Below are 26,815 nucleotides of genomic sequence, written 5' to 3'. Positions count from 1 at the left end.
TGATCTCTCCACAGAAGGGTTAGTTTAATGTAAATCCCAATACTGAAGGTTTAGGTCATTTAGATCTCACAACAGAAGGTTAGTTCATTTAGATCTCACCACTGAAGGTTAGTTCATTTAGATCTCTCCACAGAAAGTTTGTTCACTCAGATTTCACCACTGAAGGTTAGTTTCATTATATCTCACCACTGAAGTTTAGTTCATTTAGATCTCACCACTGAAGGTTAGTTCATTTAGATCTCACAACAGAAGTTTAGTTCATTTAGATCTCACCACAGAAGGTTAGTTCATTTAGATCTGATCACTGAAGGTTAGTTCATTCAGATCTCACCACTGAAGGTTGGTTCATTTAGATCTAACACTGAAGGTAAGTTCATTAAGATCTCACCACAGAAGCTTAGCTCATTTAGATCTCACCACTGAAGGTTAGTTCATTTAGATCTCACAACAGAAGGTTAGTTCATTTAGATCTCTCCACAGAAAGTTTGTTCACTCAGATTTCACCACTGAAGGTTAGTTCATTTAGAACTCTCCACAGAAGGTTAGTTAATGTAGATCTCATCACTGAAGGTTAGTTCATTTAGATCTCACCACTGAAGGTTAGTTCATTTAGATCTCACAACAGAAGGTTAGTTCATTTAGATCTCTCCACAGAAAGTTTGTTCACTCAGATTTCACCACAGAAGGTCAGTTCATTTAGATCTCACCACTGAAGCTTAGTTCATTTAGATCTCACCACTGAAGGTTAATTCATTTAGATCTCACCACTGAAGGTTAATTCATTTAGATCGCACCACATAAGGTTAGTTAATTAAAATCACACCACAGAATGTTAGTTCATTTAGATCTTGCCACTGAAGGTTAGTTCATTCAGATCTCACCACTGAAGGTTGGTTCATTTAGATCTCACCACTGAAGGTTAATTCATTTAGATCTCACCACAGAAGCTTAGTTCATTTAGATCTCACCACTGAAGGTTAGTTCATTTAGATCTCACCACAGAAGGTTAGTTCATTTTGATCTCTCCACAGAAGTAAGGTTCTAGTTAATGTAAATTTCAACACTGAAGGTTAGGTCATTTAGATCTCACAACAGAAGGTTAGTTCATTTAGATCTCTCCACAGAAAGTTTGTTCACTCAGATTTCACCACTGAAGGTTAGTTTATTTAGATCTCACCACTGAAGTTTAGTTCATTTAGATCTCACCACTGAAGGTTAGTTCATTTAGATCTCACAACAGAAGGTTAGTTCATTTAGATCTCACCACTGAAGGTTAATTCATTTAGATCTCACCACTGAAGGTTAATTCATTTAGATCTCACCACTGAAGCTTAGTTCATTTAGATTCTCACCACAGAAGGTTAGTTCATTTAGATCTCGCTACTGAAGGTTAGTTAATTTAGATCTCACCACAGAAGCTTAGTTCATTTAGATCTCACCACTGAAGGTTAATTCATTTAGATCTCACCACTGAAGGTTAATTCATTTAGATCTCACCAGTGAAGGTTAGTTCATTTAGATCTCACCACAGAAGGTTAGGTCATTTAGATCTCTCCACAGAAGGTTAGTTAATGTAAATCTCAACACTGAAGGTTAGTTCATTTAGATCTCACAACAGAAGGTTAGTTCATTTAGATCTCTCCACAGAAAGTTTGTTCACTCAGATTTCACCACTGAAGGTTAGTTCATTTAGATCTCACCACTGAAGTTTAGTTCATTTAGATCTCACCACTGAAGGTTAGTTCATTTAGATCTCACAACAGAAGGTTAGTTCATTTAGATCTCACCACTGAAGGTTAATTCATTTAGATCTCACCACTGAAGGTTAATTCATTTAGATCTCACCAACTGAAGCTTAGGTCATTTAGATCTCACCACAGAAGGTTAGTTCATTTAGATCTCTCCACAGAAGGTTAGTTAATGTAAATTTCAACACTGAAGGTTAGGTCATTTAGATCTCACAACAGAAGGTTAGTTCATTTAGATCTCTCCACAGAAAGTTTGTTCACTCAGATTTCACCACTGAAGGTTAGTTCATTTAGATCTCACCACTGAAGTTTAGTTCATTTAGATCTCACCACTGAAAGTTAGTTCATTTAGATCTCACAACAGAGAGGTTAGTTCATTTAGATCTCCACCACTGAAGGTTAATTCATTTAGATCTCACCACTGAAAGTTAATTCATTTAGATCTCACCACTGAAGGTTAGTTCATTTAGATCTCACCACAGAAGGTTAGTTCATTTAGATCTCACCACTGAAGGTTAGGTCATTTAGATCTCACCACTGAAGGTTAGTTCATTTAGATCTCACCACTGAAGGTTAGTTCATTTAGATCTCACCACTGAAGGTTAGTTCATTTAGATCTCTCTACTGAAGGTTAGTTCATTCAGATCTCACCACTGAAGCTTAGCTCATTCAGATCTCACCACAGAAGCTTATTTCATTTAGATCTCACTACTGAAGGGTAGTTCATTTAGATCTCACTACTGAAGGTTAGTTCATTTTAGATCTCACCACAGAAGCTTAGCTCATTTAGATTTCACCATTGAAGGATAGTTCTTTTAGTTGTCACCACAGAAGCTTAGTTCATTTACATCTCACCACTGAAGGTTAGTTCATTTAGATCTCACAACAGAAGGTTAGTTCATTTAGATCTCACCACTGAAGGTTAATTCATTTAGATCTCACCACTGAAGGTTAATTCATTTAGATCTCACCACTGAAGCTTAGGTCATTTAGATTTCTCACCACAGAAGGTTAGTTCATTTAGATCTCTCCACAGAAGGTTAGTTAATGTAAATTTCAACACTGAAGGTTAGGTCATTTAGATCTCACAACAGAAGGTTAGTTCATTTAGATCTCTCCACAGAAAGTTTGTTCACTCAGATTTCACCACTGAAGGTTAGTTCATTTAGATCTCACCACTGAAGTTTAGTTCATTTAGATCTCACCACTGAAGGTTAGTTCATTTAGATCTCACAACAGAAGGTTAGTTCATTTAGATCTCACCACTGAAGGTTAATTCATTTAGATCTCACCACTGAAGGTTAATTCATTTAGATCTCACCACTGAAGGTTAGTTCATTTAGATCTCACCACAGAAGGTTAGTTCATTTAGATCTCACCACTGAAGGTTAGTTCATTTAGATCTCACCACTGAAGGTTAGTTCATTTAGATCTCACCACTGAAGGTTAGTTCATTTAGATCTCACCACTGAAGGTTAGTTCATTTAGATCTCACCACTGAAGGTTAGTTCATTCAGATCTCACCACTGAAGCTTAGCTCATTCAGATCTCACCACGGAAGCTTATTTCATTTAGATCTCACTACTGAAGGGTAGTTCATTTAGATCTCACTACTGAAGGTTAGTTCATTTAGATCTCACCACAGAAGCTTAGCTCATTTAGATTTCACCATTGAAGGATAGTTCTTTTAGTTGTCACCACAGAAGCTTAGTTCATTTACATCTCACCACTGAAGGTTAGTTCATTTAGATCTCACAACAGAAGGTTAGTTCATTTAGATCTCACCACAGAAACTTAGCTCATTTAGATCTCACCACTGAAGGTTTGTTCATTCAGATCTCTCCACAGAAAGTTAGTTCATACAAGTCTCTTGGTATCTAACAGAATATGCTTGTGATTGCTACAATAAAGGGACATCTGGATTCTAATGTCGCATTTCTTTACGTCTGTCTGTCAATTTGTGGTATTCAGGGGTTAGCCAGGTAAAGGAGTAGATACAATAGGACCAGTATTTGGCCTTAATTTTTCAGGCCGAAAAATATTAACTCTGATCCACATCAATTTCACATCAATAAATACTCTCATACTTGCCATTCATAAAAACATAACTTTTTGTAACCATGTACACGATGTGCTCCACCTCTGACGTCATCAAATTTATGATTTTCCTCTTCTCGCCAAATCTTGCTAGAAATTCATCATCTTTAGGTTAGAAAAGGCTTGAAATGGATTTGGCCGCCACCTTGGAGCAACTTTATATTTTGCATGGATAAGCGTAAATACACGATACACAACGTGTGAAAATCTCTTTCTGCTCCACGAAGGCGGCCACATTCATTTTTAGAGAAAACCACTCAAAAAGTATGATTTTTAAGGATTTTTGTGAAAATTGGCGGGAAACTGCCTGTTGATGACGTCATAGTGAACATAATTGGCACATGCGAGATATTTTCAGGATGTAATGTGTTAACAAATGTATTAAACAGTTATATGGCAAAATATGTTGTTCTTTACTGGATAATTAATTTTGGGGCCATATTCGAGTCTTAACGTACCTTTTCCTTTGATTTGTCAACTATTTAGACAAACTTTTTAGATTGTATTTCAGTCAAAGAGTGGATGGGGTTATATATTTGTTATCATGTATTCTAAAAAGGGTGTGGGATGTGTGACAGGTTGACACTCTCTAAATCTGTTGGGATAAAACTGAATTTAACCAATAACTTGGTGTTTTGCTGCTCTAGATGTGTTTTATGTACAGGAAGTTTATACACTGGATAGCTTTCTGGTTTTATTTATTATACTGGTAATATATTATGTCACAGGTAAAGTAATCGATGAGAATTCACCCCTCAAATGGAAATGGGTTCACATGAAACAGTCTGGCACCAAACCCACAGCCAGATGTGGTATGTCATTGGCTGTCACACCAGGACACAGTTCAAGCCTCGCTGTTGGTGGGGCGTACTGGACAGTTTTTACGACCCTTTATGTGTTATATAGCCTGGATAGGAATTCACAGTTACCTACTTTGTTGCGTGCCCAGCCTTGATATCCTGAACAACATAATTGTACCATCACTGGTACAGTTCACGATTAGTTGAATACCGTAATATTGTATTTCTTGACTTGGAATATAATAAACAGTTCCTTTCTTTCAATCATGTAATGGTTTTCTAAACCATTTGTACACGTCCTCAAGTAGGAATGTCCCAGATGTTAACGATCATGTTCAGAATAATCACTCTAAGACAAAAACTTATACTGTTAATACCACATTATATACATGGACAGTAACAGTTAATTTCCTTATTTGCTGTGGCTGGACATTTTTGAAGAAGCTTAACAATGTCCCTTTGTCCAAATACTTTGTATGAGATTCAAGCCTGAAAAACGTTATATTTTGAAATATTGGACTGGCGCTGATGTGCCTCTGACAGTTCAATTGTTTCACATGGAAAAACAGTTTTCTAGCTTTGTAATCTTACTGACAAACGCAGTTCCCTTTGTGTTAATACTGGACAGTTCACAGTTCCCATTTGTTAATACTGGACAGTTCACAGTTCCCTTTTGTGTTAATACTGGACAGTTCACAGTTCCCTTTTCTGTTAATACTGGACAGTTCACAGTTCCCTTTTGTGTTAATACTGGACAGTTCACAGTTCCCTTTTGTGTTCATACTGGACAGTTCACAGTTCCCTTTTGTGTTAATACTGGACAGTTCACAGTTCCCTTTTGTGTTAATACTGGACAGTTCACAGTTCCCATTTGTGTTAATACTGGACAGTTCACAGTTCCCTTTGTGTTAATACTGGACAGTTCACAGTTCCCGTTTGTGTTAATACTGGACAGTTCACAGTTCCCGTTTGTGTTAATACTGGACAGTTCACAGTTCCCTGTTTGTGTTAATACTGGACAGTTCACAGTTCCCTTTTGTGTTAATACTGGACAGTTCACAGTTCCCTTTTGTGTTAATACTGGACAGTTCACAGTTCCCTGTTTTGTGTTAATACTGGACAGTTCACAGTTCCCTGTTTGTGTTAATACTGGACAGTTCACAGTTCCCTTTTGTGTTAATACTGGACAGTTCACAGTTCCCGTTTGTGTTAATACTGGACAGTTCACAGTTCCCTTTTGTGTTAATACTGGACAGTTCACAGTTCCCTTTTGTGTTAATACTGGACAGTTCACAGTTCCTGTTTGTGTTAATACTGGACAGTTCACAGTTCCCTTTTGTGTTAATACTGGACAGTTCACAGTTCCCTTTTGTGTTAATACTGGACAGTTCACAGTTCCCTTTTGTGTTAATACTGGACAGTTCACAGTTCCCTGATTGTGTTAATACTGGACAGTTCACAGTTCCTGTTTGTGTTAATACTGGACAGTTCACAGTTCCTGTTTGTGTTAATACTGGACAGTTCACAGTTCCTGTTTGTGTTAATACTGGACAGTTCACAGTTCCCTTTTGTGTTAATACTGGACAGTTCACAGTTCCTGTTTGTGTTAATACTGGACAGTTCACAGTTCCCTTTTGTGTTAATACTGGACAGTTCACAGTTCCTGATTGTGTTAATACTGGACAGTTCACAGTTCCTGTTTGTGTTAATACTGGACAGTTCACAGTTCCTGTTTGTGTTAATACTGGACAGTTCACAGTTCCCTTTTGTGTTAATACTGGACAGTTCACAGTTCCCGTTTGTGTTAATACTGGACAGTTCACAGTTCCCTTTTGTGTTAATACTGGACAGTTCACAGTTCCCTTTTGTGTTAATACTGGACAGTTCACAGTTCCCTTTTGTGTTAATACTGGACAGTTCACAGTTCCTGATTGTGTTAATACTGGACAGTTCACAGTTCCTGTTTGTGTTAATACTGGACAGTTCACAGTTCCTGATTGTGTTAATACTGGACAGTTCACAGTTCCTGTTTGTGTTAATACTGGACAGTTCACAGTTCCCTTTTGTGTTAATACTGGACAGTTCACAGTTCCTGTTTGTGTTAATACTGGACAGTTCACAGTTCCTGTTTGTGTTAATACTGGACAGTTCACAGTTCCCTTTTGTGTTAATACTGGACAGTTCACAGTTCCCGTTTGTGTTAATACTGGACAGTTCACAGTTCCCTTTTGTGTTAATACTGGACAGTTCACAGTTCCCTTTTGTGTTAATACTGGACAGTTCACAGTTCCTGTTTGTGTTAATACTGGACAGTTCACAGTTCCCTGTTTGTGTTAATACTGGACAGTTCACAGTTCCTTGTGTTATACTGGACAGTTCACAGTTCCCGTTTGTGTTAATACTGGACAGTTCACAGTTCCCTTTTGTGTTAATACTGGACAGTTCACAGTTCCTGTTTGTGTTAATACTGGACAGTTCACAGTTCCCTTTTGTGTTAATACTGGACAGTTCACAGTTCCTGTTTGTGTTAATACTGGACAGTTCACAGTTCCTGTTTGTGTTAATACTGGACAGTTCACAGTTCCCTTTTGTGTTAATACTGGACAGTTCACAGTTCCCTTTTGTGTTAATACTGGACAGTTCACAGTTCCCTTTTGTGTTAATACTGGACAGTTCACAGTTCCCTTTTGTGTTAATACTGGACAGTTCACAGTTCCCTTTTGTGTTAATACTGGACAGTTCACAGTTCCCTTTTGTGTTAATACTGGACAGTTCCTTTGTGTTATACACAGTTCACAGTTCCTTTGTGTTAATACTGGACAGTTCACAGTTCCCTTTTGTGTTAATACTGGACAGTTCACAGTTCCTGTTGTGTTAATACTGGACAGTTCACAGTTCCCTTTTGTGTTAATACTGGACAGTTCACAGTTCCCTGTTTGTGTTAATACTGGACAGTTCACAGTTCCCGTTTGTGTTAATACTGGACAGTTCACAGTTCCCTTTGTGTTAATACTGGACAGTTCACAGTTCCCGTTTGTGTTAATACTGGACAGTTCACAGTTCCCTTTTGTGTTAATACTGGACAGTTCACAGTTCCCTTTTGTGTTAATACTGGACAGTTCACAGTTCCCATTTGTGTTAATACTGGACAGTTCACAGTTCCTGTTTGTGTTAATACTGGACAGTTCACAGTTCCCTTTTGTGTTAATACTGGACAGTTCACAGTTCCCTTTTGTGTTAATACTGGACAGTTCACAGTTCCCTTTTGTGTTAATACTGGACAGTTCACAGTTCCCTTTTGTGTTAATACTGGACAGTTCACAGTTCCCTTTTGTGTTAATACTGGACAGTTCACAGTTCCCTTTTGTGTTAATACTGGACAGTTCACAGTTCCCTTTTGTGTTAATACTGGACAGTTCACAGTTCCCTTTGTGTTAATACTGGACAGTTCACAGTTCCCTTTTGTGTTAATACTGGACAGTTCACAGTTCCCTTTTGTGTTAATACTGGACAGTTCACAGTTCCCGTTTGTGTTAATACTGGACAGTTCACAGTTCCCTTTTTGTGTTAATACTGGACAGTTCACAGTTCCCGTTTGTGTTAATTACTGGACAGTTCACAGTTCCCTTTTGTGTTAATACTGGACAGTTCACAGTTCCCGTTTGTGTTAATACTGGACAGTTCACAGTTCCCTTTTGTGTTAATACTGGACAGTTCACAGTTCCCCTGTTTGTGTTAATACTGGACAGTTCACAGTTCCCTTTTGTGTTAATACTGGACAGTTCACAGTTCCCTTTTGTGTTAATACTGGACAGTTCACAGTTCCCTTTTGTGTTAATACTGGACAGTTCACAGTTCCCTTTTGTGTTAATACTGGACAGTTCACAGTTTCCATGTGTTAATACTGGACAGTTCACAGTTCCCTTTTGTGTTAATACTGGACAGTTCACAGTTCCCTTTTGTGTTAATACTGGACAGTTCACAGTTCCCTTTTGTGTTAATACTGGACAGTTCACAGTTCCCTTTTGTGTTAATACTGGACAGTTCACAGTTCCCTTTTGTGTTAATACTGGACAGTTCACAGTTCCCTTTTGTGTTAATACTGGACAGTTCACAGTTCCCTTTTGTGTTAATACTGGACAGTTCACAGTTCCCGTTTGTGTTAATACTGGACAGTTCACAGTTCCTGTTTGTGTTAATACTGGACAGTTCACAGTTCCCTTTTGTGTTAATACTGGACAGTTCACAGTTCCTGTTTGTGTTAATACTGGACAGTTCACAGTTCCTGTTTGTGTTAATACTGGACAGTTCACAGTTCCCTTTTGTGTTAATACTGGACAGTTCACAGTTCCCTTTTGTGTTAATACTGGACAGTTCACAGTTCCTGTTTGTGTTAATACTGGACAGTTCACAGTTCCTGTTTGTGTTAATACTGGACAGTTCACAGTTCCCGTTTGTGTTAATACTGGACAGTTCACAGTTCCCTTTTGTGTTAATACTGGACAGTTCACAGTTCCCTTTTGTGTTAATACTGGACAGTTCACAGTTCCCGTTTGTGTTAATACTGGACAGTTCACAGTTCCCGTTTGTGTTAATACTGGACAGTTCACAGTTCCCTTTTGTGTTAATACTGGACAGTTCACAGTTCCCTTTTGTGTTAATACTGGACAGTTCACAGTTCCCGTTTGTGTTAATACTGGACAGTTCACAGTTCCTGTTTGTGTTAATACTGGACAGTTCACAGTTCCCGTTTGTGTTAATACTGGACAGTTCACAGTTCCTGTTTGTGTTAATACTGGACAGTTCACAGTTCCCTTTTGTGTTAATACTGGACAGTTCACAGTTCCCTTTTGTGTTAATACTGGACAGTTCACAGTTCCCTTTTGTGTTAATACTGGACAGTTCACAGTTCCCTGTTTGTGTTAATACTGGACAGTTCACAGTTCCCTGTTTGTGTTAATACTGGACAGTTCACAGTTCCCTTTTGTGTTAATACTGGACAGTTCACAGTTCCCTTTTGTGTTAATACTGGACAGTTCACGTTCCTTGTGTTAATAGTTCACAGTTCCCTTTTGTGTTAATACTGGACAGTTCACAGTTCCCTTTTGTGTTAATACTGGACAGTTCACAGTTCCCTTTTGTGTTAATACTGGACAGTTCACAGTTCCCTTTTGTGTTAATACTGGACAGTTCACAGTTCCCTTTTGTGTTAATACTGGACAGTTCACAGTTCCCTTTTGTGTTAATACTGGACAGTTCACAGTTCCCTTTTGTGTTAATACTGGACAGTTCACAGTTCCTGTTTGTGTTAATACTGGACAGTTCACAGTTCCCTTTTGTGTTAATACTGGACAGTTCACAGTTCCCGTTTGTGTTAATACTGGACAGTTCACAGTTCCCTGTTTGTGTTAATACTGGACAGTTCACAGTTCCCGTTTGTGTTAATACTGGACAGTTCACAGTTCCCTTTTGTGTTAATACTGGACAGTTCACAGTTCCCTTTGTGTTAATACTGGACAGTTCACAGTTCCCTTTTGTGTTAATACTGGACAGTTCACAGTTCCCTTTTGTGTTAATACTGGACAGTTCACAGTTCTTTTGTGTATACTGGACAGTTCACAGTTCCCTTTTGTGTTAATACTGGGACAGTTCACAGTTCCCTTTTGTGTTAATACTGGACAGTTCACAGTTCCTTTTGTGTTAATACTGGACAGTTCACAGTTCCCTTTTGTGTTAATACTGGACAGTTCACAGTTCCCTTTTGTGTTAATACTGGACAGTTCACAGTTCCCTTTTGTGTTAATACTGGACAGTTCACAGTTCCCTTTTGTGTTAATACTGGACAGTTCACAGTTCCTGTTTGTGTTAATACTGGACAGTTCACAGTTCCCGTTTGTGTTAATACTGGACAGTTCACAGTTCCCTTTTGTGTTAATACTGGACAGTTCACAGTTCCCTTTTGTGTTAATACTGGACAGTTCACAGTTCCCTTTTGTGTTAATACTGGACAGTTCACAGTTCCCGTTTGTGTTAATACTGGACAGTTCACAGTTCCCTTTGTGTTAATACTGGACAGTTCACAGTTCCCTTTGTGTTAATACTGGACAGTTCACAGTTCCCTTTTGTGTTAATACTGGACAGTTCACAGTTCCCGTTTGTGTTAATACTGGACAGTTCACAGTTCCCTTTTGTGTTAATACTGGACAGTTCACAGTTCCCTTTTGTGTTAATACTGGACAGTTCACAGTTCCCTGTTTGTGTTAATACTGGACAGTTCACAGTTCCCTTTTGTGTTAATACTGGACAGTTCACAGTTCCCTTTGTGTTAATACTGGACAGTTCACAGTTCCTGTTTGTGTTAATACTGGACAGTTCACAGTTCCTGTTTGTGTTAATACTGGACAGTTCACAGTTCCCTGTTTGTGTTAATACTGGACAGTTCACAGTTCCCTTTGTGTTAATACTGGACAGTTCACAGTTCCCTTTTGTTAATTGGACAGTTCACAGTTCCTTTTGTGTTAATACTGGACAGTTCACAGTTCCGTTTGTGTTAATACTGGACAGTTCACAGTTCCCTTTTGTGTTAATACTGGACAGTTCACAGTTCCCTTTTGTGTTAATACTGGACAGTTCACAGTTCCCTTTTGTGTTAATACTGGACAGTTCACAGTTCCCGTTTGTGTTAATACTGGACAGTTCACAGTTCCCTTTTGTGTTAATACTGGACAGTTCACAGTTCCTGTTTGTGTTAATACTGGACAGTTCACAGTTCCCTTTTGTGTTAATACTGGACAGTTCACAGTTCCCGTTTGTGTTAATACTGGACAGTTCACAGTTCCCTTTTGTGTTAATACTGGACAGTTCACAGTTCCCTTTTGTGTTAATACTGGACAGTTCACAGTTCCCTTTTGTGTTAATACTGGACAGTTCACAGTTCCCGTTTGTGTTAATACTGGACAGTTCACAGTTCCCTTTTGTGTTAATACTGGACAGTTCACAGTTCCCTTTTGTGTTAATACTGGACAGTTCACAGTTCCCGTTTGTGTTAATACTGGACAGTTCACATTCCCGTTTTGTGTTAATACTGGACAGTTCACAGTTCCCTTTTGTGTTAATACTGGACAGTTCACAGTTCCCTTTTGTGTTAATACTGGACAGTTCACAGTTCCCGTTTGTGTTAATACTGGACAGTTCACAGTTCCCCTTTTGTGTTAATACTGGACAGTTCACAGTTCCTGTTTGTGTTAATACTGGACAGTTCACAGTTCCTGTTTGTGTTAATACTGGACAGTTCACAGTTCCCGTTTGTGTTAATACTGGACAGTTCACAGTTCCTGTTTGTGTTAATACTGGACAGTTCACAGTTCCTGTTTGTGTTAATACTGGACAGTTCACAGTTCCTGTTTGTGTTAATACTGGACAGTTCACAGTTCCCTTTTGTGTTAATACTGGACAGTTCACAGTTCCCGTTTGTGTTAATACTGGACAGTTCACAGTTCCCTTTTGTGTTAATACTGGACAGTTCACAGTTCCTGTTTGTGTTAATACTGGACAGTTCACAGTTCCCGTTTGTGTTAATACTGGACAGTTCACAGTTCCCTTTTGTGTTAATACTGGACAGTTCACAGTTCCCTTTTGTGTTAATACTGGACAGTTCACAGTTCCCTTTTGTGTTATTACTGGACAGTTCACAGTTCCTGTTTGTGTTAATACTGGACAGTTCACAGTTCCCTTTTGTGTTAATACTGGACAGTTCACAGTTCCCTTTTGTGTTAATACTGGACAGTTCACAGTTCCCTTTTGTGTTAATACTGGACAGTTCACAGTTCCCGTTTGTGTTAATACTGGACAGTTCACAGTTCCCGTTTGTGTTAATACTGGACAGTTCACAGTTCCCTTTTGTGTTAATACTGGACAGTTCACAGTTCCTGTTTGTGTTAATACTGGACAGTTCACAGTTCCTGTTTGTGTTAATACTGGACAGTTCACAGTTCCCTTTTGTGTTAATACTGGACAGTTCACAGTTCCCTTTTGTGTTAATACTGGACAGTTCACAGTTCCCTTTTGTGTTAATACTGGACAGTTCACAGTTCCCTTTTGTGTTAATACTGGACAGTTCACAGTTCCCGTTTGTGTTAATACTGGACAGTTCACAGTTCCCGTTTGTGTTAATACTGGACAGTTCACAGTTCCCTTTTGTGTTAATACTGGACAGTTCACAGTTCCCTTTTGTGTTAATACTGGACAGTTCACAGTTCCCTTTTGTGTTAATACTGGACAGTTCACAGTTCCCTTTTGTGTTAATACTGGACAGTTCACAGTTCCCTTTTGTGTTAATACTGGACAGTTCACAGTTCCCTTTGTGTTAATACTGGACAGTTCACAGTTCCCTTTTGTGTTAATACTGGACAGTTCACAGTTCCCTTTTGTGTTAATACTGGACAGTTCACAGTTCCCTTTGTGTTAATACTGGACAGTTCACAGTTCCCGTTTGTGTTAATACTGGACAGTTCACAGTTCCCTTTGTGTTAATACTGGACAGTTCACAGTTCCCGTTTGTGTTAATACTGGACAGTTCACAGTTCCCTTTTGTGTTAATACTGGACAGTTCACAGTTCCCGTTTGTGTTAATACTGGACAGTTCACAGTTCCCTTTTGTGTTAATACTGGACAGTTCACAGTTCCCTTTTGTGTTAATACTGGACAGTTCACAGTTCCTTTTGTGTTAATACTGGACAGTTCACAGTTCCTTTTGTGTTAATACTGGACAGTTCACAGTTCCCGTTTGTGTTAATACTGGACAGTTCACAGTTCCCTGTTTGTGTTAATACTGGACAGTTCACAGTTCCCGTTTGTGTTAATACTGGACAGTTCACAGTTCCCTTTTGTGTTAATACTGGACAGTTCACAGTTCCCTTTTGTGTTAATACTGGACAGTTCACAGTTCCCTTTTGTGTTAATACTGGACAGTTCACAGTTCCCGTTTGTGTTAATACTGGACAGTTCACAGTTCCCGTTTGTGTTAATACTGGACAGTTCACAGTTCCCTTTTGTGTTAATACTGGACAGTTCACAGTTCCCTTTTGTGTTAATACTGGACAGTTCACAGTTCCCTTTTGTGTTAATACTGGACAGTTCACAGTTCCCTTTTGTGTTAATACTGGACAGTTCACAGTTCCCGTTTGTGTTAATACTGGACAGTTCACAGTTCCCGTTTGTGTTAATACTGGACAGTTCACAGTTCCCGTTTGTGTTAATACTGGACAGTTCACACAGTTCCCGTTTGTGTTAATACTGGACAGTTCACAGTTCCCTTTTGTGTTAATACTGGACAGTTCACAGTTCCTGTTTGTGTTAATACTGGACAGTTCACAGTTCCCTTTTGTGTTAATACTGGACAGTTCACAGTTCCCTTTTGTGTTAATACTGGACAGTTCACAGTTCCCGTTTGTGTTAATACTGGACAGTTCACAGTTCCCGTTTGTGTTAATACTGGACAGTTCACAGTTCCTGTTTGTGTTAATACTGGACAGTTCACAGTTCCCGTTTGTGTTAATACTGGACAGTTCACAGTTCCCGTTTGTGTTAATACTGGACAGTTCACAGTTCCCGTTTGTGTTAATACTGGACAGTTCACAGTTCCCTTTTGTGTTAATACTGGACAGTTCACAGTTCCCGTTTGTGTTAATACTGGACAGTTCACAGTTCCCGTTTGTGTTAATACTGGACAGTTCACAGTTCCCTTTTGTGTTAATACTGGACAGTTCACAGTTCCCTTTTGTGTTAATACTGGACAGTTCACAGTTCCCGTTTGTGTAAATACTGGACAGTTTGTGTTAATACTGGACAGTTCACAGTTCCCTTTTGTGTTAATACTGGACAGTTCACAGTTCCCTTTTGTGTTAATACTGGACAGTTCACAGTTCCTGTTTGTGTTGATACTGGACAGTTCACAGTTCCTGTTTGTGTTCATACTGGACAGTTCACAGTTTCCGTTTGTGTTAATACTGGACAGTTCACAGTTCCCGTTTGTGTTAATACTGGACAGTTCACAGTTCCTGTTTGTGTTAATACTGGACAGTTCACAGTTCCCGTTTGTGTTAATACTGGACAGTTCACAGTTCCCTTTTGTGTTAATACTGGACAGTTCACAGTTCCCTTTTGTGTTAATACTGGACAGTTCACAGTTCCTGTTTGTGTTCATACTGGACAGTTCACAGTTCCCTTTTGTGTTAATTCTGGACAGTTCACAGTTCCCGTGTTAATACTGGACCTCAATTGTCGCTGTCCAATATGTTACATTTGACAGTCCATTATTTACCTGTAGCTGTCCAATAAGTTACCTTTGACAGTCCATTATTTACCTGTAGCTGTCCAATATATTACCTTTGACAGTCCATTATTTTCCTGTAGCTGTCCAATATGTTACCTTTGACAGTCCATTATTTACCTATAGCTGTCCAATATGTTACCTTTGACAGTCCATTATTTACCTGTAGCTGTCCAATATGTTACCTTTGACAGGCCATTATTTACCTGTAGCTGTCCAATATGTTACCTTTGACAGTCCATTATTTACCTGTAGCTGTCCAATATGTTACCTTTGAAAGGCCATTATTTACCTGTAGCTGTCCAATATGTTACCTTTGACAGGCCATTATTTACCTGTAGCTGTCCAATATATTACCTTTGACAGTCCATTATTTACCTGTAGCTGTCCAATAAGTAACCTTTGACAGTCCATTATTTACCTGTAGCTGTCCAATATGTTACCTTTTGAACAGCCACAGGTTAATAATGGACTGTCAAAAGGTATCATATTGGACAGCGACAATTGAGGTCTGTGGTTTCTGTTTGATATTGTACTAGAAAGACAATGGATGACATCACAACTGTGTTTTTAGCCCATCATCATCAGATGGTGGGATATTCAAATCGCTTTTTGTCCGTGGTTTGTTGTCCGTCCCTTCGTGCGTCCGTCCGTCCGTCCGTTATCAATTCTTGTTATCGCTATTTCTCAGAAAGTACTGAAGGGATCTGTCTCACATTTCATATGTAGGTTCCCCTTGGGCCCTAGTTGTGCATATTGCATTTTGGGACCAATCGGTCAATGAGATGGCCGCCAGGCAGCCATCTTGGTTTTTTATACTTAAAGTTTGTTATCTCTATTTCTCAGAAAGTACTGAAGGGATCTGTCTCAAATTTCATATGTAGGTTCCCCTCGGGCCCTAGTTGTGCATATTGCATTTTGGGACCAATCGGTCAACAAGATGGCCGCCAGGCAGCCATCTTGGATTTTGATAGTTAAAGTTTGTTATCGCTATTTCTCAGAAAGTACTGAAGGGATCTGTCTCAAATTTCATATGTAGGTTCCTCTAGGGCCCTAGTTGTGCATATTGCATTTTGGGACCAATCGGTCAACAAGATGGCCGCCAGGCAGCCATCATGGATTTTGATAGTTAAAGTTTGTTATCGCTATTTCTCAGAAAGTATTGAAGGGATCTTTCTCCAATTTCATATGTAGGTTCCCCTTGTTGTGCATATTGCGTTTTGGGAGTGATCGGTCAACAAGATGGCCGCCAGGCAGCCATCTTGGATTTTGATAGTTAAAGTTTGTTATCTCTATTTCTCAGATTTGTTATCGCTATTTCTCAGAAAGTACTGAAGGGATCTGTCTCAAATTTCATATGTAGGTTCCCTTAGGGCCCTAGTTGTGCATATTGCATTTTGGGACCAATCGGTCAACAAGATGGCCACCAGGCAGCCATCTTGGTTTTTTATACTTAAAGTTTGTTATCTCTATTTCTCAGAAAGTACTGAAGGGATCTGTCTCAAATTTCATATGTAGGTTCCCCTCGGGCCCTAGTTGTGCATATTGCATTTTGGGACCAATCGGTCAACAAGATGGCCGCCAGGCAACCATCTTGGATTTTGATAGTTAAAGTTTGTTATCGCTATTTCTCAGAAAGTACTGAAGGGATCTGTCTCAAATTTCATATGTAGGTTCCTCTAGGGCCCTAGTTGTGCATATTGCATTTTGGGACCAATCGGTCAACAAGATGGCCGCCAGGCAGCCATCATGGATTTTGATAGTTAAAGTTTGTTATCGCTATTTCTCAGAAAGTATTGAAGGGATCTTTCTCAAATTTCATATGTAGGTTCCCCTTGTTGTGCATATTGCGTTTTGGGAGTGATCGGTCAACAAGATGGCCGCCAGGCAGCCATCTTGGATTTTGATAGTTAAAGTTTGTTATCTCTATTTCTCAGATTTGTTATCGCTATTTCTCAGAAAGTACTGAAGGGATCTGTCTCAAATTTCATATGTAGGTTCCCCTAGGGCCCTAGTTGTGCATATTGCATTTTGGGACCAATCGGTCAACAAGATGGCCACCAGGCAGCCATCTTGGATTTTGATAGTTAAAGTTTGTTATCGCTATTTCTCAGAAAGTACTGAAGGGATCTGTCTCAAATTTCATATGTAGGTTCCCCTCAGGCCCTAGTTGTGCATATTGCATTTTGGGACCAATCGGTCAACAAGATGGCCGCCAGGCAACCATCTTGGATTTTGATAGTTAAAGTTTGTTATCTCTATTTCTCAGAAAGTACTAAAGGGATCTGTCTCAAATTTCATATGTAGGTTCCCCTAGGGCTCTAGTTGTGCATAATGCATTTTTGGATCGATCGGTCAACAAAATGGCCGCCAGGCTGCCATCTTGGATTTTGATAGTTAAAGACTGTTATCGCTATTTCTCAGAAAGTACTGAAGGGATCTGTCTCAAATTTCATATGTAGGTTCCCCTTAGGCCCTAGTTGTGCATATTGCATTTTGGGACCAATCGGTCAACAAGATGGCCGCCAGGCAACCATCTTGGATTTTGATAGTAAAAGTTTGTTATCTCTATTTCTCAGAAAGTACTAAAGGGATCTGTCTCAAATTTCATATGTAGGTTCCCCTAGGGCTCTAGTTGTGCATAATTTGTTTTTGGATCGATCGGTCAACAAAATGGCCGCCAGGCTGCCATCTTGGATTTTGATAGTTAAAGACTGTTATCGCTATTTCTCAGAAAGTACTGAAGGTATCTGTCTCAAATTTCATATGTAGGTTCCCCTCAGGCCCTAGTTGTGCATATTGCATTTTGGGACCAATCGGTCAACAAGATGGCCGCCAGGCAACCATCTTGGATTTTGATAGTTAAAGTTTGTTATCTCTATTTCTCAGAAAGTACTAAAGGGATCTGTCTCAAATTTCATATGTAGGTTCCCCTAGGGCTCTAGTTGTGCATAATGCGTTTTTGGATCGATCGGTCAACAAAATGGCCGCCAGGCTGCATTCTTGGATTTTGATAGTTAAAGACTGTTATCGCTATTTCTCAGAAAGTATTGAATGAATCTATCTCAAATTTCTTATATAGGTTCCCCTAGGGCCCTAGTTGTGCATATTTCGATTTGGGACCGATCGATCAACAAGATGGCCGCCAAGGAGCCATCTTGGATTTTGATAGTTGAAGTTTGTTACCGCTGTGTCTCAGAAATTACTGAAGCGATCTGTCTCAAATTTGATATGTAGTATGTTTGCAAAAGTTTGAAAAGCAGAGAAAAGATCCCTCTTTCCATTGTCAGACATAGATTATTCATTGGTGGGCGCCAAGATCCCTCTGGGATCTCTTGTTAGTGTATGTATTTCTATAGTTTTCATCTTTTGAATATTTTCCTAACCAAAACTCAAAGAAGTAGCTTTATAAAAACCAATGTAGCAGCCATTTTTAATATCTAACTTACAATATCCTCACCAATGGAACACCATATAAGAGTCATCAATATGTTGATGATGTGTGTAATGTGTTTAGATGGAGGATGAAGAGGACCTAGATAGTGTGTTCTATAATGAGATGTATACCCTGGACCTGGAGAGGGGCAAATGGTTCCCCCTTACACTTAGGTAAGTTTCTCATTGGTCAGTTTTTACTCCCACCTATCCAACTTCCAAGTATGATCTTGATAAGCAGGTATACAAATTATTATGTTACAGAATAGATCCTCAGACAAGGGAGATAACTCTATTTTCCCTATATCATTGTACTGTTGGGGTTGTTTGGCGTAGTTGAGAGTTAAGGTGTTATTAAGCATGTTGCACCTAAATCAATGTCACTAACTAACTTTAAGTCCCCTTCCCATCTCAAGGTATTGTTTTGATGGCCAATCTTTATGGATGTCTAGAACTTGTCTTAGTTTTGTCTTCAAATGTCAGTTGTCTTTGTAAATGAACAAAAAGAACAGGAGTGGTAAAACTGGTAGTTTCTTTTCATCTATTAAGAATTCTAGTAATCATAATATTGAGTCTTGCTAGTTAAGAAAAATGCTTTACTTTTCAATGTTTTATATAATTTCTAGAGGAAAAAAATCCACAAGTACAGAAAAGAGGAAGAGGAGGAAGAAAAAAGAGGAAGGTGATGGTGAGGGAAGTGATGAGGAGGACAATGAAGAGGACAGTGACATGGATGATGAGGATGTTGAGGAAGCTGAGGAGGATATAAAGAAATTAAAACTTGATCATGAAACAGACGTTCAAAGTGAGATCACAAACGGCAGTGCATGTGCCTTAGACAATAATGAAGGACAAGGGTCAAGCCAGGGGTCAGGTAAGGGGTCAGGTGAGGGAGGTGAAGATGAGATTTTCAAGGTGACGGTCAGTGAGAAGCCTGCTGGACAGGCACAAAGTATGGAGGAGGATAGCATGGATGTGGATGTATTCCTGCCTCCCCCAAGGATGGGGACACTGATGGCAGTAAGAGGCGGCGAGTTGTTTCTATATGGAGGGCTTTGTGAAGTTGGAGACAGACAGATTACATTTTCTGATTTCTACTCACTTGATCTACACAAGCTTGATGATTGGACAGTGCTTATACACAACAAACAGACACTGGTAGGTTCTGTCTTAACATTGCAATTTTAGTCAGGATGACCTATAGTTATCATGTCTCATCTGTCGCCATCTGCTTTGCGTAAACTTTCATATTTGAACTTCTTCTCCAGTTCTACCAGTGTCATTTGACATCAAATTGTCTGTAGTGATCCTAATGTGTAATTAGGACTGGGACGAATGACTTATTGTAATTGTGTAATTAGGACTGGGACGAATGACTTATTGTAATTGTGTAATTAGGACTGGGACGAATGACTTATTGTAATTGTGTAATTAGAACTGAGATGAATGACTTATTGTAATTGTGTAATTAGGACTGGGACGAATGACTTATTGTAATTGTGTAATTAGGACTGAGATGAATGACTTATTGTAATTGTGTAATTAGGACTGAGATGAATGACTTATTGTAATTGTGTAATTAGGACTGGGACGAATGACTTATTGTAATTGTGTAATTAGGACTGGGACGAATGACTTATTGTAATTGTGTAATTAGGACTGGGACGAATGACTTATTGTAATTGTGTAATTAGGACTGGGACGAATGACTTATTGTAATTGTGTAATTAGGACTGGGACGAATGACTTATTGTAATTGTGTAATTAGGACTGAGATGAATGACTTATTGTAATTGTGTAATTAGGACTGAGATGAATGACTTATTGTAATTGTGTAATTAGGACTGGGACGAATGACTTATTGTAATTGTGTAATTAGGACTGGGACGAATGACTTATTGTAATTGTGTAATTAGGACTGGGACGAATGACTTATTGTAATTGTGTAATTAGGACTGGGACGAATGACTTATTGTAATTGTGTAATTAGGACTGGGACGAATGACTTATTGTAATTCTGTAATTAGGACTGAGATGAATGACTTATTGTGACTGTGTAATTAGGACTGGGATTAATGACATATTGTGACTGTGTAATTAGGACTTGGACGAATGGCTTATTGTAATTGTGTAATTAGGACTTGGATGAATGACTTATTGTAATTGTGTAATTAGGACTGGGACGAATGATATATTGTGACTGTGTAATTAGGACTGGGACGAATGATATACAGTGGAACCTCCCGAAACCGATCATGGTCGGTGCATATAATTTCGGCCAGTTTAGAGAGGGTTCGGTTTGGAGAAGTGAACCGAATACCGATCATCACGATCCGGATTTAATCGATCGGAAGTCGTTTTTTACATTAGTGCTGCGCATGTATGCCTAGTGTTCGTTAAAACCGACCGATATTGATTGTTAATGTGAATGTTATCACAAAAGAGAGAATCATACGTTTAAAAGGAATGGATCATAGCAAACTTGACTTTGTTACCGCTTATAAACGTAGTTTAGTTAGTTAGTTGCGTGAATGTTCTTTGGGATGTTCTCGTCTGTACTAACCTACATACGACCAATCGCTTCCGGTTACGTCAAAAATCAAATTATATGGTCTAATTACACGATGATCAGTCGATGCCGGTCATTATATGACATAGGCATTTTCAAAAACAATACATGGCTTCGGCTTCTTCATACAGATAATTTACGTTATCCGACAACTACATATGTAAATAAAAAAAAAAACGTGTGATTTGAATACGAAACTTTCTCTTTATTACTAGCTCTGCTTGTTTTCCTACAGTAAAAAAAACGCGTGCACATGGTAGACCTTCGTTAGATATCTAAACAATAGGCATGATTAAATAATTACACCACCATCTCGGGTATAATTACTGTGTACCTATAGCCTTCCCATCGGTATACATGCCCAAGGACATGGCATGCAACAACTATGGTACAGGTATGTGTGTATTTCACGGTCGGTTGATCATGATCAGACCTCAATGCAACTATCGGTGTCGCTCAGGTAAGGCTGGTTTTCAGAAGTGTATTTTAGTTACATTTGATTATTCCGATCTCAAAATCGGTCCGGTATTCGGAATTGGGAGCGATCGGTTTTGGGACGTTTTATATACTATTAATAAAGAGGAATTCATTCCGTACATGACATCCATGTTCGGTTTCTAGAGGTGATCGGTTTTGAGAAGGTTCAGTTTTGGGAGGTTCCACTGTATTGTGACTGTGTAATTAGGACTGGGATGAATGACATATTGTGACTGTGTAATTAGGACTGGGACGAATGATATACAGTGGAACCTCCCGAAACCGATCATGGTCGGTGCATATAATTTCGGCCAGTTTAGAGAGGGTTCGGTTTGGAGAAGTGAACCGAATACCGATCATCACGATCCGGATTTAATCGATCGGAAGTCGTTTTTTACATTAGTGCTGCGCATGTATGCCTAGTGTTCGTTAAAACCGACCGATATTGATTGTTAATGTGAATGTTATCACAAAAGAGAGAATCATACGTTTAAAAGGAATGGATCATAACAAACTTGACTTTGTTACCGCTTATAAACGTAGTTTAGTTAGTTAGTTGCGTGAATGTTCTTTGGGATGTTCTCGTCTGTACTAACCTACATACGACCAATCGCTTCCGGTTACGTCAAAAATCAAATTATATGGTCTAATTACACGATGATCAGTCGATGCCGGTCATTATATGACATAGGCATTTTCAAAAACAATACGTGGCTTCGGCTTCTTCATACAGATAATTTACGTTATCCGACAACTACATATGTAAATAAAAAAAAAATGTGTGATTTGAATACGAAACTTTCTCTTTATTACTAGCTCTGCTTGTTTTCCTACAGTAAAAAAAACGCGTGCACATGGTAGACCTTCGTTAGATATCTAAACAATAGGCATGATTAAATAATTACACCACCATCTCGGGTATAATTACTGTGTACCTATAGCCTTCCCATCGGTATACATGCCCAAGGACATGGCATGCAACAACTATGGTACAGGTATGTGTGTATTTCACGGTCGGTTGATCATGATCAGACCTCAATGCAACTATCGGTGTCGCTCAGGTAAGGCTGGTTTTCAGAAGTGTATTTTAGTTACATTTGATTATTCCGATCTCAAAATCGGTCCGGTATTCGGAATTGGGAGCGATCGGTTTTGGGACGTTTTATATAAAGAGGAATTCATTCCGTACATGACATCCATGTTCGGTTTCTAGAGGTGATCGGTTTTGAGAAGGTTCAGTTTTGGGAGGTTCCACTGTATTGTGACTGTGTAATTAGGACTTGGATGAATGACATATTGTGACTGTGTAATTAGGACTGGGATGAATGACATATTGTGACTGTGTAATTAGGACTAGGATGAATGACATATTGTAATTGTGTAATTAGAACTGGGATGAATGACATATTGTAATTGTGTAATTAGGACTGGGATGAATGACATATTGTGACTGTGTAATTAGGACTGGGATGAATGACATATTGTAATTGGTAATTAGGACTGGGATGAATGACATATTGTAATTGTGTAATTAGGACTGGGATGAATGACATATTGTGACTGTGTAATTAGGACTGGGATGAATGACATATTGTGACTGTGTAATTAGGACTGGGATGAATGACATATTGTAATTGTGTAATTAGGACTGGGGTGAATGACATATTGTGACTGTGTAATTAGGACTGGGATGAATGACATATTGTGACTGTGTAATTAGGACTGGGATGAATGACATATTGTGACTGTGTAATTAGGACTGGGATGAATGACATATTGTGACTGTGTAATTAGGACTGGGATGAATGACTTATTGTAATTGTGTAATTAGAACTGGGATGAATGACATATTGTGACTGTGTAATTAGGACTGGGATGAATGACATATTGTAATTGGTAATTAGGACTGGGATGAATGACATATTGTGATTGTGTAATTAGGACTTGGATGAATGACATATTGTGACTGTGTAATTAGAACTGGGATGAATGACATATTGTAATTGGTAATTAGGACTGGGATGAATGACATATTGTGACTGTGTAATTAGGACTGGGATGAATGACATATTGTGACTGTGTAATTAGGACTGGGATGAATGACATATTGTAATTGGTAATTAGGACTGGGATAAATGACATATTGTAATTGTGTAATTAGGACTGGGATGAATGACATATTGTGACTGTGTAATTAGGACTGGGATGAATGACATATTGTGACTGTGTAATTAGGACTGGGATGAATGACATATTGTAACTGTGTAATTAGGACTGGGATGAATGACATATCGTAATTGTGTAATTAGGACTGGGATGAATGACATATTGTGACTGTGTAATTAGGACTGGGATGAATGACATATTGTGACTGTGTAATTAGGACTGGGATGAATGACATATTGTAATTGGTAATTAGGACTGGGATAAATGACATATTGTGACTGTGTAATTAGGACTGGGATGAATGACATATTGTGACTGTGTAATTAGGACTGGGATGAATGACATATTGTATTTGTGTATTTAGGACTGGGATAAATGACATATTGTGACTGTGTAATTAGGACTGGGATGAATGACATATTGTATTTGTGTATTTAGGACTGGGATGAATGACATATTGTATTTGTGTATTTAGGACTGGGATGAATGACATATTGTATTTGTGTATTTAGGACTGGGATGAATGACATATTGTATTTGTGTATTTAGGACTGGGATGAATGACATATTGTATTTGTGTATTTAGGACTGGGATGAATCTGACTCTGATGATGAGCAGTCTAAAGGAGCTATTGGAGGCAAGGAAGAAGAGGATGATGACGACGACGATGATGATGAAGGTGAAAATTATTGATTTGTTTCTGATACTTTCAGTCTCTTCTTCCTTAATTATCGTAAATACTGTATTACCATATGAATAAGGTATATTTCTCATCCAAATGAAATAATAATTTAATGCATTAGTTATTAGTATCAGTATCAATACTTGTTCCTCTGTTGACGTTCCTCATACAATCACTATCAATAGCACACGTGTGTTATACTTTAGTCTGAACTGATGCACAATATGCTGACATTTGTTCACAAGGTTATAGGTTATCCATTGCATACCTTTTTCAGGTGAATATCATTATTACATTGATGGACTATTTTTGCGAATTATCATTTTAGCCTTTTAAAGTTCCACTCTGATGACAGACCATGATTTTGAGAAATTTCACGATTTTGGATGGATCCACAAATTGAGTGAAATTAAAACCCCGCAAATATTAGCAACTACACAGTATTAGCTTCAATCTTAAGGTCAGAGGTCAAATATTTCTTTTTCAAACCTCCAAAGGTGATGTTATGGTCCCTCACTTTTCACACTGTTAAAGAGTAGACAAACATTTATGACGACACACATAATCTTATTGTCTTTGTATGTTGATTTTATAATATCTGTATTTTGTGATTTTTAGATGATTCTGATGACGACATTGCTACCATTTTAGAGGGATGTGATGTGCCTCACAGGTCAGAGGAAGAGGCAGTGATGACATATTTTGAGAGAACTAAGGAATTTTGGGAGACACAATCACAGAAATATTTCAAAAAGGAAGACCTGAAAGTTACTAAAAGAACAATTACAAAGTTTGCCAAAGAACTTTGTCAGGAATACTGTAATTAATAGATATATTTTATCATTAAATAAAATAACATCAAAATAATTCTGTGCTTTTTTTCTCATCCACTGGTAATTTTAAATGTACTGTATGATGTTTTTATGTTCTAACTTGTTTATAATAATCTTTTTAGCATTTCTTGAAAATGATATTTTGGTAAAAAATATGTGCAATTTACAAAAATCACATGCAAACTATATTTATTGAATATGTATATGAATAGGGATAGGGCTAATTGAATAGCAGCTATAATATGTGCATGTGTTGTTGTTTTTCAAAATATTCAAAACTACCATCCTGACCACCCAATTGTGTGAGTATTGTAGGGGAGGTAACTCTGCCAACCTTAGATAAATTAATCAAAAATGTTCATTCATGGAGAAACGCCTTTCCAGTAAATAACCAAATTATATAAGATATCTTTTACTGTAAATAAGGTGCCTAACCATGAATAACGAACATTAACTGTAAATAAGGTGCCTAACCATGAATAACGAACATTAACTGTAAATAAGGTGCCTAACCATGAATAACGAACATTAACTGTAAATAAGGTGCCTAACCATGAATAACGAACATTAACTGTAAATAAGGTGCCTAACCATGAATAACGAACATTAACTGTAAATAAGGTGCCTAACCATGAATAACGAACATTAACTGTAAATAAGGTGCCTAACCATGAATAACGAACATTAACTGTAAATAAGGTGCCTAACCATGAATAACGAACATTACTGTAAATAAGGTGCCTAACCATGAATAACGAACATTAACTGTAAATAAGGTGCCTAACCATGAATAACGAACATTAACTGTAAATAAGGTGCTAACCATGAATAACGAACATTAACTGTAAATAAGGTGCCTAACCATGAATAACGAACATTAACTGTAAATAAGGTGCCTAACCATGAATAACGAACATTAACTGTAAATAAGGTGCCCAACCATGAATAATGAACAATAGCGGTCGATAAGGTGCCTAACCATGAATAACGAACATTAACTGTAAATAAGGTGTCTAACCATGAATAACGAACATTAACTGTAAATAAGGTGCCTAACCATGAATAACGAACATTAACTGTAAATAAGGTGCCTAACCATGAATAACGAACATTAACTGTAAATAAGGTGCCTAACCATGAATAACGAACATTAACTGTAAATAAGGTGCCTAACCATGAATAACGAACATTAACTGTAAATAAGGTGCCTAACCATGAATAACGAACATTAACTGTAAATAAGGTGCCTAACCATGAATAACGAACATTAACTGTAAATAAGGTGTCCTAACCATGAATAACGAACATTAACTGTAAATAAGGTGCCTAACCATGAATAACGAACATTAACTGTAAATAAGATGCCTAACCATGAATAACGAACATTAACTGTAAATAAGGTGCCTAACCATGAATAACGAACATTAACTGTAAATAAGGTGCCTAACCATGAATAACGAACATTAACTGTAAATAAGGTGCCTAACCATGAATAACGAACATTTACTGTAAATAAGGTGCCTAACCATGAATAACGAACATTAACTGTAAATAAGGTGTCTAACCATGAATAACGAACATTAACTGTAAATAAGGTGCCTAACCATGAATAACGAACATTAACTGTAAATAAGGTGCCTAACCATGAATAACGAACATTAACTGTAAATAAGGTGC

The 26,815-nt window shown here is 38.2% G+C and overlaps 1 protein-coding gene across 1 annotated transcript in view; it reads left to right on the top strand.

Annotated features, from left to right (window-relative positions):
- LOC138316806 (kelch domain-containing protein 4-like) overlaps positions 1 to 25,172 on the top strand; it is a 45,798-nt gene extending 20,626 nt beyond the window's left edge. Inside the window, exons 5-10 of the mRNA XM_069258462.1 lie at positions 4,357 to 4,423; positions 4,574 to 4,722; positions 18,493 to 18,584; positions 19,037 to 19,568; positions 24,209 to 24,302; positions 24,924 to 25,172. Coding sequence (XP_069114563.1) covers positions 4,357 to 4,423; positions 4,574 to 4,722; positions 18,493 to 18,584; positions 19,037 to 19,568; positions 24,209 to 24,302; positions 24,924 to 25,132 — 1,143 coding nt within the window. The 3' untranslated portion in view covers positions 25,133 to 25,172. The remainder of the gene's footprint in view (positions 1 to 4,356; positions 4,424 to 4,573; positions 4,723 to 18,492; positions 18,585 to 19,036; positions 19,569 to 24,208; positions 24,303 to 24,923) is intronic.
- Positions 25,173 to 26,815: the final 1,643 nt, after the last annotated feature.

This window comes from Argopecten irradians, chromosome 2 (genome assembly GCF_041381155.1).
Source record: "Argopecten irradians isolate NY chromosome 2, Ai_NY, whole genome shotgun sequence".
NCBI lineage: Eukaryota > Metazoa > Mollusca > Bivalvia > Pectinida > Pectinidae > Argopecten > Argopecten irradians.
Note: the sequence above shows the minus strand (reverse complement) of the source record. Positions and strands in the feature narration are given on the sequence as shown.